Source organism: Gavialis gangeticus, unplaced genomic scaffold (genome assembly GCF_001723915.1).
Source record: "Gavialis gangeticus isolate Ggan-Ray unplaced genomic scaffold, GavGan_comp1, whole genome shotgun sequence".
Lineage (NCBI taxonomy): Eukaryota > Metazoa > Chordata > Crocodylia > Gavialidae > Gavialis > Gavialis gangeticus.
This window is the reverse complement of record NW_017729019.1, coordinates 5,187,012-5,203,738: the sequence shown is the minus strand read 5'-3', so window position 1 is coordinate 5,203,738 and position 16,727 is coordinate 5,187,012. Positions and strand designations below refer to the sequence as shown.

Sequence of the window (16,727 nt, the reverse complement as noted above, 5' to 3'; positions counted from 1 at the left end):
AGCTATAGTGCTAGGTGCAATTTGCTCACTGCAGTCTCATCCTTCACACCCTGTAGGATCTCAGCCTTGCTCCAGCTCCAGACCCCATTATCTTGTCCCTGCTTATCCTGTTCTGCTCCTGACCTCAGGCCTGGACTATGAATACAGATATCATATTAGATTAGAAATGTCACTCTGACAGCTGGGTTTGTCACCTTTTGTCATAGCCTCAACCACTGATCCAGATCCCCTGCAATCTCAGGTACTTGGCTAGGCCCACACTCCACAAGAATACTGATGGCCTTCTTACAATTGTATTGTGCTTACAGTTTGAGCAGCAAGAGCTTAACTGAAGGGCCTGGGCTTATATACTCAGCCCAGCTGGCTCTACAGCCAGTCAGCTCAGTGCTTGCAGCTGGTGCTGCTCTGGGACCAGGTGGCCCTGCTTAGAGGGAAGATGGTCTTCCAACAGCAACCTCGCACTGAAAAAAGGTAAAAATTGGACCAAAGTAAAATTGGACCAAAGTAAAAATTTGGCAAAAATTGTTTATTTTGCTCCAAAAAAGCTGGAAAATTTTCTTTGTGGAAATATTTACTGCGCTCGTCCCCCTCAAAAGCTTAATTAAATGAAGACTTGTCACTTGTTTCTCAAGATGAATTGTTGGAATTTTTAAGTCTTTGGATTTGCCAAAAACAGTCTTGGAAAACTGAAAATATTTGGGGGGGGGGTGGTTAATCAGAAAAATGTTTTAAAAAAAAATAGCTGGAAGTTTTTTAGTAAGCAGTTTTGAAAATTACCTGCGAAACAAAGGTGACATTTTTCTACCAGTGCCAAAATCTACTAAAATTTTCCAATCAAGTGTCTCTGAGTTTCCCCTTATTGTTGCCCAGAAGTACCTCACATTATAAACCCGATCTCTCTTATCATCTGCCAGTGTCCTAACTGACCCAAGACCTGGCCCAAAGTCCAGTGAAACCAATGTAAAGGCTCATTGACTTCTGTGGTTTTTAGATCTGGTCCCTAATCTTCACATTAGGGAAGAACAATTGAAGGGTCTTTCATAGACCCTTTCCAATGCCAGTCTCTGCTGGAGGGATCTGGTTGCTACTATCACAATGATTGGCTGACAGCTTTGCCCAGTGTCTCTTATTAGCGTGGGTTTAGCAGGAGGGATGATGGTAAAGTAAATTCAAAGCAAGTCAGGGGTCCCTGTACTGCAAGGGACTGGCCTCACTACACTCGCACTGCATTTACCACCGGTTGGGCAGTGCTGTTCCCAAGCCCTCAGAGCTCAATCAGCCTCAGCGAGGACAGACGATTCTTCCTTGTCCTAAGACATGACAGGAACAAGACACTCGCTGCTGACTTAGCCCTTCAGACTACAAGAGAAACGGGCACTTGTGAAGCAGCTCACAGCTCCCCACCCCTGGACGCACCGCAGTGCCGGCTTGACCCCATCTTTACTGCCGCGAGAGATGCTCGTGTGACAGCCACCTTGTTAGCTGGCACCGAGGACTGAGCTGTGACCCTCTGGAGTTGAAAGCAGGAATCTTTTCTGCTTGAGCGAATGTGTCAGGACTCCTAGCTGAAAGCTATACCAAACTCATCTGCTCTCTGGATCTAGCACAGAGGTGGATGCACAATACACAAAGGCCCTGACAAGTGGGATACATGAGAATAAGCAGAGCTGTTAGGCCTTGAAATTACATGTTACTGAGAAGGCAGGAGCAGCCCAGCTCTCAGCTACAGCATTTTACTGTGCAAGATGGAGAGGGGAGATTAAACTATGGTGCCTCAGTTTGAGATTTAAAGACTTAAGCTGCTGTTTAGAGCTTCTGAGCTCATAACCCAGTGAAAGAAAACACAGCCAGAAGAGAAGTCTGTTTATGTGGCTCGTGAGATAGAGAAGAGAAACTTCCCCATTTCATTCATTTTCCCAGTTCTCAGTTAAGCTCTTTGCAGAATGCTCTTATAAAACAGCAGCATACCACATGCTACTCTAATGGACTAGAGGAGAAAGAGCCCCAGGTAAAACCAATGGACGTACAATAGCCAGACTGGTTCAGCTAACTGGACCTAACGCTCACTTTATTAGCTCCTTGGCCGGTGCAGTATGGGAAGACATAATTAGATTCAGCTGGAAAAGGCCTGGTGGGTTTTGGTGGAAATTTAAAACCTAGGATGTGAAGTATGGGAAGACTAAAAAGGAATTCCAGTAAGTATAGAAAGCCAAGTATAGAAAGAGGGGAACAGGGGACAAGAAAAGTGCAGTGTTGTCATAGGGATGGATAGAAGAAGTGAAAGAACAAAAGCCATATAGGACAATGAAAAGAAAGAGGTCTCAGACAGACGTAAGGCACATCTGGAGGCACTGGGCAAACACAGTGCCAGGACAGCACACATCTGTAGAGCAAGATTAAAAGATGAGGTGTAGAAGGCCAAAAGCTCATGGCCACATGACATCTTATGGACGGACTCTGGCATTCATTACTGAACAGCTGTACACATGTGATGGGTAGGTTGTTTCGCCCCAGCAGCACAGTGCGTGCATGATGCACTATAGCTACAGGCATAGGGTTTCAGGGAGGGCACTGGCAGGAGAAGGGCAGGGAACGCACCGTCCCCAGAAAAGACGCATTTTTCTTTTCTTCAAAAGGGGCCACAATGAGGAGAACCAATGGGAAAGCAGCTGGAAATGGCCCCCCCCATGGAAAACCAACCTCATGCATCTGTACTTGTTCCTCTATCCTCCCCCTTCCCTGCCTGGGCTCTCTCTCCAGTTACCAAGTGCCCCTAGGTCTCGCCCATACCTTTCCGGATGCCACCATCAGCTGCACAGGAGAAGTCCCCAGCAGTCAGCAGAAAGCACGTAGCCGCTTTCTTGTTCTTGTCTCTGGTGCTGGAGCGTCTCATGGGCTTTTTCTCCTCGTTGGATGGTGACAGGGGCTGCTCTTCATCTGACAGCACCACATTGGCATCGCCGTTCTGCTTGGAGTCTTCAGAGGCAGGGCCAAGGAGGAGAAAAATTAAGAAAAATATTAATTCTCTGAGGAAACTGCTGAGATCCAGGCTCTTGCCACTGGCTATAAGAAGGCCTTGCAGATGGCTGCCCACTAGCTACAGAAACGTTCCCCTGAACATTGCCCAAACTGGGATCCCCCAGCCCTGACCTGAAGGGACCAGTCTAAAGGGAGAGAGAGGAACTGAGCCACCTCTGAGGTCAATGGGACTGATGGCCTATTCCCCAGGCAATTCCATTCTCTGCTATCTCCAAGCTGATCAGAGCAGTTTTGTTCAGGCCCTCAGTAGGTTTTATTCAGGACTGATCAAAAGGGGAATCCTTGATCAGCTCCAAGGGCTGCTCTAAATTACACTGGGGATCAAACTGCCACCTGCCGAATTGGGAACAACAGCTGGCTCCTTTGCATATGGCCCAGGCTGTACCCAGCGGACTTTTACTGAGGGCTGGGTCTGAGACTCACAAAGCTTCAGTCCAAAAGTAAATGTTTGCGAGCATGTAGAAACAAGGGAGTTACAAAGGAAACACGTGGAGCTCAGCCGAGGTTCTCAAATATCACTGTAGTGCATGTAAACACGGGCAAGTACACGAGGCATCAAGCAGGCACTACTACGCACCCATCAGCAAACACAAGCAGGGCCAGATCCTGAGATGGCATCGCTCACTGAAGCTGAAAACCTGACAGGGATGACCCCTGAGAAGCTGTGTGAATTCAATGCTGGTGCAAGACAAGTGCACCGTAGATAGCTGCCACCAGACCAGTTTCCATCACGTTGCATGTCCAACCACAAACTGAATGGCATCAACACTTGGGCCAAAGGAAGCTCAGTCACTGTGGCCCATTCCATCTTTGGCTTCTCTGCTGAAACTGCCAGCACCGAGGCCACCTAGTGCCAATTAAATTTGCTGTTTAGCAGTGCAGACACATACCCACTCAGACGTGGGCAGAGACCTAGCAGGCTCATGTCATCTAGATCCCAGCAGCCTGCTCTTGTGCCCATTTGCTGCCTCTTTCACTCACTGCTGGGCGAGACAGATTGGAAGCAGTGGCCTTGGTGGAAGGGGTCTCACTGCCAAGGCTCCAATGTAAGCTGGAGGCTAAGCTCTTGATATGATCTGAATGCATTTGCTTTTGACATCCAGAACTGGAGACAACCATCCCAGCCTGGAGTCTCAGCTCCTGCAAATCAGCGACGCTCCTTCAGGGCCATTGTTGTTGCTTCTCTTGACACCAGCTGAGGATAGCTCCCCTCCTTTTGGCAGCTCTGTGAGAGCCACTATTGGGTGGGAAGGATGCTCTCTAGCAGGAACATTTGGTGGCTTTTTTTCCCCCTGGAGAAACAAAGGAATCTGAATTTCTTCTCTGCCCTGAGCAGCGTTTTCCCCTGGAGGGCCCAGAACACCTTTATCTGCAAGTCAGCACCTGCAGCAAGAAACCCCAGAGATGCACAAAGCCTTGGGAAGCAGCTACACATAGCTTCGCTGCTGAAAAGCACTGGCACCGAGAGGCCACACAGATCAGGAGCAAGCTGCATCTCATTCCCTTTGATGGCAGACTGTGCTCTGGAGACACCGCATGAGAAATTGCTTCTTCTGACTCTGTAAAACATGCCACCAGGCTGCCATGCTTTACATTGCCCCTGGCTCCTCAACAGTACAGCTTCCATGTGGCCCACTGAGGCTGGAGGACCCAGCAAGGAGACACAGCTGGCTCAGTAAAGTATAGACATGAGGTCAGTGGAACGAGCCCAAACTAGTCATGTAAACGGAGCGTGGTGGAACAATCAAGCTGGGATAGATTAGCTACCAGGAGACAGACTCAGGGCTTGAACTGGCCATTTACTCAGGCACCTTGCAGGCCGTGCCAGCTGCTAAGATGCCAGCATACCACATGGTAGCAGTTCAAATACTGGAACACAACGCACACTCAGAAGGGACCTCAGGAGATCATCTCGTCCAACCCCCTACGCTGGCCGAGCCTCAACAGATGTTTGCTTCCCTGATCGTTAACACCTCGAGTGAAGGAGATCCCACAACCTCCCTATGGCTGTTCCACTGTTTTACTCCCCTACATTAGGCAGGTTTTCCTAATACCAACATAAGCCTCTTGCTGCAGAATAAATTGCTTTAATTGCATCTTTTCTTCAGTAGTGATGGAGAAGACTTGACCAACATCCCCTTTATACCAGGCTGTTGGGTTCTGGGAGGCTGTTTTCATGGTGTCCCATCCCTCCCCCCGGTCTTCTCTTCTCTACAACCAGTAAAGTTACTCCTGATTTACAGCATAAGAAACAAAAGGAGACCATGATTTGATGCAGTCATTCGTGATTTACACAAGTGTGCATGAGAAGGGACTCTGACCCAGTGGAGTTACTCCTGACCTAGACCAGGTTGGGACAGGAATATGGCCTGACAGTTACTTCTCATTTACACATGGGGAAATAAAAGGACCCCTTATCCCACTGTGGTTACTCCCGATTTACAGCTATGACTGGATCCCACCTAATTCATGTGGAGGATAGAGAGGGAGGGGAAGATGTCCCAATAACAGTGCTCCTGATTGCTACCAGGTGAATAAGAGGGGAAGGTCAAATCCAGTAGACTTAGCCTTGATCTTTACCCCTGTCAGAGCAGAATTAGGCCCACTCAGCTCAGTCCCTACCTGCTTCTCATAACGCTGAAATCACCTGAGCCTCTGGCCACTTGGATACAGCACAGAGCAATCAGCCACCTGGCTGCCTCTGGCCCTTCTTGCAACAGGATCTCACTGAAGTGGTAGCATCAGGGCCATATTCTGCTCTTACACCTGGGCTGAATCTGCAGCAGCTGCCTTGGAACCATGGCAGACCATCAAATGTAGCATTGGGAGCAGAATCCATCCCAGAGCCATTGTAAGGCACTAGATGGTGCTTTCCCCTAGCTTGGAAGAGTTTAAAAGGAGATTAGGCGAGCACCTGGCTGGGGTCACTTGACCCCAGCGCTCTTTCCTGCCCCAGAGCAGGGGGTTGGACTCGATGAGCTAATAGGTCCCTTCTGACCCTAGAAATCTATGAAACCTAGATTGCATGTACGTACCTGTCACCTGTTCCCTCCCGCTTCAGGCTTTATGTACCTTGGGGTTTTGCATCTCACCTGCTCGTTTCCTCTCTGCCACCTCCTCTGTTGCCAGGGGGCAAGTGTCGCTCTGTGTGCTGCTGCGGGGCGAGTTATCCTCAGACTTGCAGTAGGCGGGGGAGTCCAGTGGGGCTGGGCGGGGTATATGCTTTTTCTTCTTCTTTGGGAGCTTTTGCTTGGCCATAGCCAGTGAGTAATACATTCCAAAGTTGTTAACGATGACGGGCACTGGCATGGCAATAGTGAGCACCCCAGCGAGCGCGCACAGTGCCCCCACCACCATGCCTGACCAGGTCTTGGGGTACATGTCACCGTATCCCAGTGTTGTCATGGTGACGACTGCCCACCAGAACCCAATGGGGATGTTCTTAAAGTGCGTATCACCTCCTCTGGGGTCCGATGACTTGGCCCCAATCCTCTCGGCATAGTAGATCATGGTAGCGAAGATCAAGACCCCTAGGGCCAGGAAGATGATGAGCAGCAGGAACTCGTTGGTACTAGCCCGGAGCGTGTGGCCTAGCACCCGAAGCCCCACAAAGTGTCGTGTCAACTTGAAGATCCTCAGGATCCGGACGAAACGGACCACCCTCAGGAAGCCCAGCACGTCCCTTGCAGCTTTGGAGGACAGGCCGCTGAGGCCTACCTCCAGATAGAAGGGCAAGATGGCCACAAAATCAATGATGTTGAGTAGGTTCTTGATGAAGACCAGCTTATCTGGGCAGCAAATAATGCGTACCAGGAACTCCAGGGTGAACCACAGGACACAGACTCCCTCAATGTAGGTCAAGATGGGCTCCGTCTCCACCTTGCGTGTCAGCAGGATTGTAGTGGTATTGCCAACCACCAGTGTTTCAGTCACGTTGACGTCTATGTTAAAGGCCTCGTGTGTCTCCAGGCAGAAGGTCGTAATGGAAACCAGGATGAAGAAAAGCGAGGCAAAGGCAACTACCTGCAGGAGGAAATGAATTCAGTGGTTAGGAGGACGTTGCAAGCGGGATGGAGAGGACTTGGGTGTAATGGTGGTAGGAACTTTGCAGTGGAAAACGAAGGTACGAGAGTATTATATGGGGGTGAGGGGGTCAGGAAAAGGCAATGCATGCACAGGTTAAGAAATTATGTAGGCAAGGATAACTACCTACGCATGCATATAGTTGAAGTTACATATTAAGAGATTAATGTGAATTAAAAGAGCTTAGCATTCTATCTAATGCATGTATTGCAGATATTAAAATGAGGTCAAGAAAGTGAAATTGGATTCCCTTCCCACTCGTATAAAGCTGAGGAAAGATGCCTGCTGTGTTCAGACCTGGGGGATCAGATGCAGCTCCTCAATGTTCTTTCTGCCCCACATGTTTTATAAACATGCACACACGGCTCTACCCCCCACCTCATCTTCTCCAGCTATCCCGTCGAAGTAGAAGAGAGATGCTTTCCTTGGAGAGGTCACTGGCAAAGAGAAGATTCCCAACATTTAGGGCAGTTTCTATTCCTCCTGTTGGGTGTATTAGTGATCTTAGGATCCTAAATATGATCCTGCTCCACCCTGCTCGAGTCCCTGAAATGCAGTTAATGCAACAGGTGGGGGTGGCCTCTTCCTCCTCCTCCTCGCTACTTTTTTGTGGTTCAGCATTAAAGGTAAGATGAGGGTTTATTATGAAAGCAAATGGTTTAATGATTTTTCAGGTACTAGAACAGGATAGGATAGACTCACACTTAGGTGCCTAAGTCCATTTCAGTCCTAATATGTGGAACAGATTCTGGTCCTTAGAGGACTAACTCTACCTGTCAGTGGTGTCCCACCTACTGGTCATGGTGCCTACTTTGATAAACGTTCTCAAAATAAAAATGACCACTGTCTGTGGGGGCAGATAGCTTGGCTCCGAGCTACACAAGGTACTAAACCATGGTGGCAAAGCTCAAGTCCTCCAAGGCCAAAAAGATATTACTACAGAGTCTGCCCCTGCAAACCAGACTGGGCACCTGTTGGGAGCTCTTAGTCCTTTTCCTGAGGAATAGGCTTCTGTATAGGACAGCCACCATTCCCCAGCCCTGCTAGCAGCTGAATTGGCCATACTCTACTCCCAGCCCCAAAGATGAAGGGACCGCTTAGGGTCAAGAGTAAGGCAGAGACACAGAGATGCCTGGGGGAAGCTTACAATGAGACTGGATGTGATATAATCTCTGCAAGGAGGCCTAGTTCTCCCTAGCTTTCCACCAGCTACTTCAAATAACAAGGAAGAACCTAGCCCCACACCTAGGACCCTGCACTGGAAGTACCCGGGGTTAGTTTGTGCCTCTGTTTTTCTCCTATGTGTTATTCATGTTAGTTCCAATGAGAAATTAATAGTCACGTTATCATTAATAGGTCAGCCAGCTAAATTGCAAAGGGTGATGGCATGGTGAGATAACTAGTCCTTACCCAAAGGCTGCCCAAGCACTTAGTGGTCACCCTGAGTTATAATTAGGAGAACCTTGGCTCGTCCTTTGCTAGGACAATGGGCAAGATCCTTAGCTGGTATCAACTGTGGCAGCTCCACTGAAGTCCGAGTCCAGGGGCCCAGCCCTCCAGTAAATTCAGAAGGACTCAGCTCCCACCGTGGAGGCTGACATTTCTGAAGAGCTCAGCTACCACCAGCTCTCATTTCACCCCTCTCAACAAACAAACAGACAGACCTTATGAAGAGAGGCTGAGAGCCATGGGGCTCTTCAGCCTGGAAAAGCGCAGGCTCAGGGGTGATCTGGTGGCCGCCTATAAGTTTATCGGGGTCACCACCAGGATCTGGGGGAACGTCTGTTCACCAGAGCGCCCCAAGGGATGACGAGGTCAAATGGTCACAAACTCCTCCATGGCCATTTCAGGCTGGAAATAAGGAAGAACTTCTTTACTGTCCGAGCCCCCAACATCTGGAATAGCCTGCCTTTGGAGGTGGTTCAAGCACCTACATTGGACGTCTTCAAGACACATTTGGATGCCTATCTTGCTGGGATCCTATGATCCCTGCTGACTTCCTGCCCCTGGGGCAGGCGGCTGGACTCGATGATCTTCTGAGGTCCCTCCCAGCCCGAATGTCTATGAAATCTCTGAAACACATGCAACCACCCCTCCATTGAGAGCAAAGAGGACTGCTAGATCTGGTTTCACTGGAAATTCTGGTCCTAGTCTCAAGGTGCTTGATCTGGAGCTGCTAGTATCTGAAAGTCCACACAAGCCTTACCCTCTTCTACCGGGCATTGGTTCAAATCCAGCCTCGGCACTGAAGCTTCAGTGGAGCCAATTGACCCCAGGCCAGTAGAGAATCAGGTACCTAAGATAACTGATGCTATCTAATAAAATCTAAATCTGAAGCTGTCTAATAAAAAATACCTGGCACTTGTCATCAGTTGATCTCAAAGCATGTCAGTATCATTAACCCCTTTTAGAGATGGGAAAACTGAGACACAAGTGAAGAGGACTGGAACACACCTCTCCTGCACCACCGTCTGGTGGGCCAGCCGGAAGGCCATGCGTGCAACAAACTTCCTAGGGAACATCTGTCCAGATCACACCTGGCAACCTCAGTAAAAAGAAGAGGTGCCGAATAGTTCTAGACAAGGTGAGAGAGAGCTTCAAGCATGTAAATGTGCATGGCCTCACTAAATCTAAAATAGCTCTATTGAGCTTTGCTGATTTTCACCCGCTGAGGCCTCTCCTCAGTCCTTGCCCTCTACCCAGCCCCAGAAAAGTTCAGTGGACTGTGTGCCAGGAAGCTTACCCTACTCACACCCCAGCTGCTCTGGGGAGAGATGATGGACTTTGGTTTCCCGGGCCATCGATACAGAATCTTTTACAAGCGCCACAATGCAGCGTGGCTGCAGGGTGTGTCAGATTGCAGCAGCTGCTGGAGTTACGATGGAGTTTATGAAAATGGCTGTAGCAACAGTTCTGTGCAAGTGTCCATTATGAATTCAGGCTGGCATAACAGCATCAATTAAAAAAGCCTTGCTTTGCAATTCATGCAAATGCTACGTCGCTTGCCAGAGCTGATAGCGGTGCCATTCGCTTCTTCAGATTTAAAGGTTTCTGATATAGAGAGATGCTTTTTTGCTTCCCCACAAGGTTTGTAATTCTAGTGGAAGGACTTGCTGAGATTTGTCAGACCCTCTCTCGAAAGGGAGACCACGCTGGGGAGTCTCAGGTGGTAGCAATCAGATTATACTGAGGATCAGTCTGGCCAGACCTTGTATCCAGGCGTGCACACAAAAGGTGCACGAAGAGGCTGCCCCCTCTTCACATCTGCACCACCGGCTCTGAGCAAGATGATGAGGTGGAAATGGACGAGAATAGCAGAGGCAATGCATCAATTAGCAGAGCGGAGCTGATGCTGGGACTAGGGCATTAATCCACTAATTGTATATGCCCACAGCAGATACCTTCCCTTAGATGCTCCTGGTTTATGAGTCATGGCTTCAGCTATCCTTTGGATAACAAGCCCTGTTCAACATCAGGTCCATAGGAGGAACTTGGCTTTCGTCTCTAATCCTTGCTCATTAGATACCAACATTTAACCCTTTAGTTGCTAGGTTCAAAGGCTTTCCACAGCACCCTAGCTAAGACAGCAGTTAAGGCCTGCTTCACCTTGGGTACAAGCAACTGAAAAGAGGCCCAATATAATATGGAAATCAAATGCTCTGTAGCAGAAACACTTTGTTTGGGGGCTTTTTTCTCTTAGTGAATCACACTCAGGCCTCATTCCTGCCAGGATGAGCTTGTGGAGAGTCCATTATGCAGAGAATCTGTTCCCAAGAGCACCAGTAAGAGCCCCCAACAGAAAAGCTGCTACCTGGAAAGCTTTCCTGTATCTTCTCCTGTCTCCTCTATAAAAAGCTCAGGCAAGCCTTTAGCTTTCCAGGATCTGATACTCTTAATATACCACAAGCAGGACTCTGTTCCCACTGGAGTTGATGGCAAAACTTCCGCCAATCACAGCAGAAACAAGATCAGACCCTGTGAGTGTTCCCTGTCTTCTGGTCAAGGGAATCGGTCCAGTTTTGTGGTTGGATCTTCTTTTGCTTTTCTGAACTATTTTTATTGCCTCAGACAGCAGCATTGCTAGACAGTCAAAAATTAGAGGCCAGATCCTCAGCTGGACTGAATCAGCCTTGATTACAATGGAGCCATCCTGAGTCACGCCGGCAGAAGGGTTGGCCATAAACATCAAGCGCTTAGTCCTGTGGATGGCTGAGAAGACCTGCAGCCAGACTCCAGGAACCCCATTCTGGGCTCATCAAGGCAAAGGCAGTGATTTCTTCTTGGCTGCCTTGTGTGGCACTGTGGATGCATCCCCACAAGCAGGAATATACCTGTGCCGCTGCTAGTTGGCACGTGGCAAGTTCCCCTAGGTGGGGTAGGGAAGACTGGGGCCAGCACCTGGGCTGTCCCCAGCAGCCTTACCTGGGGACTTTCTGGGGCTCTAGCAGCAGTGATCCAGGTATGCAGAGCCTGGCCAGCAGTTGGACTGTCCTCTGGCTAGCCAGGCTCCAGTGGTGGCAGCATGTGCTGCCCAAAGCATGCACCACCCTACTTTTTTCTGGTACAGGTGTTGTTTTTTTAATGCCAGGATCTCCTGGTGTCAAAAACCCCCCACTGCACTGCAAATTAGCAATGTGGCAAATGCTTGCATGTGCGGCACATGCAGTTTGTGGTGCCACAGATAGGTCTGCAGCACCGCAAACTGTAGGTGCGCACTCGTCTGGACGTGCCCTGCGTGGCCAGCGATCAGAACCATTGAAAGGGCAAGATCCTGTCCTACAGCGCACTGAAGAAGAGGATGGAGGCCGTGCGCCAGCTAAAGACAGGTAGCTCTCATTCTGACCTTACTCCCCTTCAACGCAATTATATTGAGCGACATCCTCAGTTGTGAAAATTCACATAGCACTTCTGAAGTAAATGGCCAACTCGTGTTGAGAGCCAACCCATAATTATTGACTTGGAAACGAATGACTCCCATAGTGTAGCAGTATAACTTAGATCAGAACCAGGCACTGAAGATTCAGGGGTCAAAAAGAAAGAATGAGAGGAAAGGAAGATTAAGAAAGAAACAGAGAAGACCATACGCTAAACCCCAATTTTGCACTCTCGCATCGGCGTATATTTGGAGTAACTGCTTACACAATGGCGCTAGGCTGGCTTAAGGACCAGTGCAGCTGAGATCTGAACCAGCTGCAGCAGATAACCATCATCTAAAGACAGAAGGGTTAGATCCCCAGCTGATGGGAATCAACATAGCTCTATTGAAGTCAACCCAGCTGCTCCAATTTTACATCAGCTCATGCTCTCATCTTAAAACTTTACCTTGCAGCTGACCTTTGTGCAGCAGCAAGCCAAAGCATTTTTGAAAGGGCTCCTTTTTTTAGCCTGGTGTTTAAAAGGAACTAGGCTGAGCAAAGAGAGGTCACTCCATGGGAGAATCCAGACAGCAAAATATCACATCAGAAGGTCAAGGTTCAAGGCTGAAACCCTTAAAAGCAGCTCTTGGAATTCAGCATTCAGTTCCCATCGACTACCATAGTACGAAGAAGCTCATTGTCTGCAAACAGCCTGAAATAGTGGCTCTGAGCGACATGCTCTGCCTTGTCCCCATTGCTGGGATGTTCTGTCAGATGCCCAGCCATGGCAATTGCCGCGTCAATGGTTTTAGCTACTTTACTGCTGACCGAAGTGGGAAAGGAAGGAGGCAGGGCAGCACATGGGAAGTTGTGTCCTGTCTGCTGCGAGTCACTCATGCTGGTGGCATGATTGCCTAGTACTTGGACTTGGGAGAGATTCCCACCACTTATGATCTCCAGGAGGAGCCTGGTGGAGCCCAGGAGGACTTCAAAGCCTCCCCCAGAGGGCCTGCCAGGGCGCACGGGGTTGCATTTCAAACATCTGCACAATCTTTGAAGAACAGCTTCCTGGCTTTGCAAAGCAGGTGGAGCTTATTTTGTGGGTGGAGATTGGAAACGTTCTCCTGCCATTTTACCTCTAACTTTGCCCCTATCTAGACTACAAAGCTAGAAACAGTGCCTGCTGTCCTCAAGTTACACCCAGCTCAGGGTCAAGACCTCTGCATAAAATAGTTCCCCCAGGGAAGCTGCAGAAGCCTCACTGGAGACTGGCTTCCAAATGCAATAGGGAACAATTTTGTATCAATGCCAGGGGAGCTGGACTCCACGGGTGAGCTCTTGGGTCTCTGATTCTGTGGGCACTGATGCTGCCAATACCCCACAGGGGAGAGAGGTTAAATACCTGGGGGAACCTTGTAGGCAGATGCTGATCCACATGCTATGCTCCAAGGGGGCACAGAGAATGAAATGTTCATAAAAATAACCCCAACCCACAAGCAGAGGGCAGAGCAACGCTGCAGCCACCGTGACAAGCGGAGCGGCTCTGAACTATGATTCAGCTGGACGGCACAAGTCTCCTTCCTCCAGAAGGGGTTTCTGCCAGGCCTCTCAAATCCCCAAGGTGGGGTAAAATTGCTGCATGCTGTTTGTGTACTCCAGCAATTTGGCCAGATTCATTTCCATCAGGCCGCCTCGCTGCTAGGCTAATGCAGAGATAATGCAGAGCATCTAACAGAAGGTTAAGTACCAAGGGGCTAGACTGCTGCCTTATCTCCATCTCGAGGGAAGCAGCCTGCTCTCACTCTCTCTCACTAGCATTTTGTCTTCCCTTTGCTTTGTCTGTGAAAAATATTAGACCTAGGTAAAGAAAATGGAAGAATCTGGAGACACGCGGTTTGGAGATGGGTGGAGTGGCATAAGCGTGTGAGATCGAGTCATACCGCAATGACAGAAATAAGGCTCTCAGTCTCTCCTTGGCATGTTTATAGACATGCTCCAGGAGTCGGGGGGTGGGGGAGTGCTTTAATAAAAGCGCACAGAGCATCATGTGTATCAGTGTCCCTGCACTGAAAAATGTTGGAGGGGGCACTTTAACTAAAGCTCGTCGACGAGCTCTAGTTAAAACGGCCCTGCTACCGTTTTTCAGTTTGGGGACACTGATACACATGACGCTGGAGTCTGCTGGTGCATGGTAATGACGGTACGTCGGAGCAGCCTCACTGCATGTCTATAGATGGGCAAGGACACTGCAAGGACTCTATCCCAGATAAAAGTGTGAGGGGATATTGGTAAACTATCCGGTCACAGCTATGTAGACACATGCAAAGGCTTAACCCCCCGGGGTGTTTTTTGTCATAGCACTGCACAGCTAATTGGTCTCCGCTAGGCCATTCAATTGCTGATCCATGATAGCAGCTTCTGTCCATGCCAGGCTGGTTTTGAATAGTGATTGAAATGGAGGGTAAGAAAGCTTGTAGCACCTGCTTGGAAACCCACCGTGGGTCTATTGTTTGTTGTGGTGTCCTCTGGATCAAACCCTTACAAATTCTTGCCAGTCCCCTGGCAATCCCTATGGAGAGTGCTTGTTGCTCCTAAACGTGTCTCTCTCCAAAAGGTCCTAGTAGAAAAGAGTTCATAGGATAATAGCTGGAGAAAGCTGTCTGGGTCTTCACATGCTGCAGAACAGCTGTGACTTTGCTCAGAAGATCTCCTCTTCCCTCCTTATCACACCACTGTGATCTGACGGGACTTTCCCTTCCACAGCTAGGTGCAAAAAGGTCTCTAGTGTGGATGGGCTTGAATTTCCTCCCAGTTGCACTGATTTTCCAGGATAGGAAGTGCAGTAACTTCTAACAGATACCAGGTAAGGGAAAGAACAAAGTAACCCAACAAGGTTATTTCTGGAGGGAGCGAAGAGAGAATCGGAAGCCTTCCTCTGTCTTCTCCTAACACTTAATATTTGCCTGACAGATTCCATAACAATGGCTTTATTTCAAATATCCTCATGTGCCTCTCTCCAGCCCTGGACCTGGGCAGTGCACCTATATAACTATGGGAAAACAATGGGCTCAGACTGCTTCTTTGGAAGTGGCCTGGAAAATTACCAAGCACTGTTTTATTTTGGCTCACTGAAAACATCCAGAAAGAAACAGCTGATGGAAAAGAAAGGGTCTGTCCTTCCCAACGAACTAAATTGAACTGACTCGAACACTGACATCAACAGAGGCAGCTGGTGGCAAGGCAGAGATGAATTCCATTTATTGGTGTGTTTTAACACAAATCTGAAGGCTCATTTTTTACCGCTGACCCTAAATTACTGGTCACATCTATGAATGAAGTCTGATCAACTTGACATGCAAGGCACGGGCTAGAGGGGCGGAAATAAGGCAGCCAACACATGTTCCCAGCCGTACAGCAGCACAAGACAATGCAGCGACTGTCCTAGTAACCCAAGCTACAGTCTAACAAGTGGGAAACTGTGCCACGCAAAGCGGAGACTGGCAAAACGACGGCACCCTATGGCAACAGGTCTATGCTTTGTAGCAACAGACTGACACGACGAAGCACGAGTACCACAGCCAGACAGGGAGATGGGAGGCAGCAGCCGGCTCTCAAGACAAGAAAATCAGCTTGGATGGTGCGACTGGCAAAACGGGTGTAGGCAACAGGCCTGTAGCTAAGCAACAGGCCCCTTTTAATCAGCTCCATTCTCCCCATCCCACCTCAACCTATTTAGTTTCATTTTGCTTCGGCCCATTTCTGAGACGCGGAGTGTCAGGATGCGGCAGCTGCCGTCAGAGGGCCCTAGGTCAAGGAGGATCCCTTATTCAAGCTATACTTGCTATTGCCCAAATTTTTGTCACTCATTCACCCCCTGGGCTCTCCCCCCCTGCACCAGAGTGCTGCAATGCAAGGCTATTCCCCAAGAAGGATGTTCATTTGTATTTTCACCAAGTGCACAAACATTTCTCTAGCCAGCAGCATCTCAGGCTATAAACACAGGGCTGGATTCTTAACAGGTGCAAGACATCACAGCATCACTGACTTCATAACACTGATTTACACTGCCCCATGGTCAGCTTCCTCATTGGAGAAGGACCTGTATGAGCTAAAGATGTGACAGCATCAAAACCCTGAGTTCAAATGCCCCCAAGTTCCCATGAAATTGCAGCTGTAGTAGTTTATACTGGGTGAAGATATAGTCTTTATCCCACCGACTGCCCTATGCCTAGGCTACCCCACCCACATCAGCCTTCTCCCAACAGACTGCGGGGTCTAGTAAGCAGGTCCCTGACCTAGGAATCTATAATAAATGTCCATGTTGTGTGACCCAAAGTAAAGGGCATCACACCTCTATGCCTCAGTTTCCCCAGCTGTAAAAGTGTCATGTGTTATCCTAAATTTTTGCAAAGCCCTTTGAGACCTCAGCCTGGAAAGTGTTAAGAGGCAAAGCTCATTAAAGCTGTAGTGCAATACAGCTAAACTTTTCTGTGCCAATGCTAACTAAAGCCTTAATGTTATAGGAGAGAAGAAGGAAGCATTTGCAAGCCACTTGCTCAATTCCAACTGCTCTTTAGCCTCTAAGCTGCAGCAGCTCCACTTCTGCTCCTCTAGAGACAGACCTGCAGTTCTTGCACTGGGGGAGGTATTTCCAAGAGACAGCAAGCACAGTGCCAAAAAAACCCCAGTTGGATTGTTTTCTGTCCTAATCTCTCTAGGATTTCTCAAGAGCAAAGATCCCTCAGAGAT

General features: G+C 48.9%; 1 protein-coding gene across 5 annotated transcripts in view; it reads right to left on the bottom strand.

Annotated features, from left to right (window-relative positions):
- KCNC4 (potassium voltage-gated channel subfamily C member 4) overlaps positions 1-16,727 on the bottom strand; it is a 58,336-nt gene that overhangs the window by 32,132 nt on the left and 9,477 nt on the right. For all 5 annotated transcript variants that reach the window (XM_019513881.1, XM_019513879.1, XM_019513880.1 and 2 more), the window contains 2 exons: positions 6,132-7,062; positions 2,791-2,976 (listed from right to left, as the gene is read on the bottom strand). In XM_019513881.1, coding sequence (XP_019369426.1) covers positions 2,791-2,976; positions 6,132-7,062 — 1,117 coding nt within the window. The remainder of the gene's footprint in view (positions 1-2,790; positions 2,977-6,131; positions 7,063-16,727) is intronic.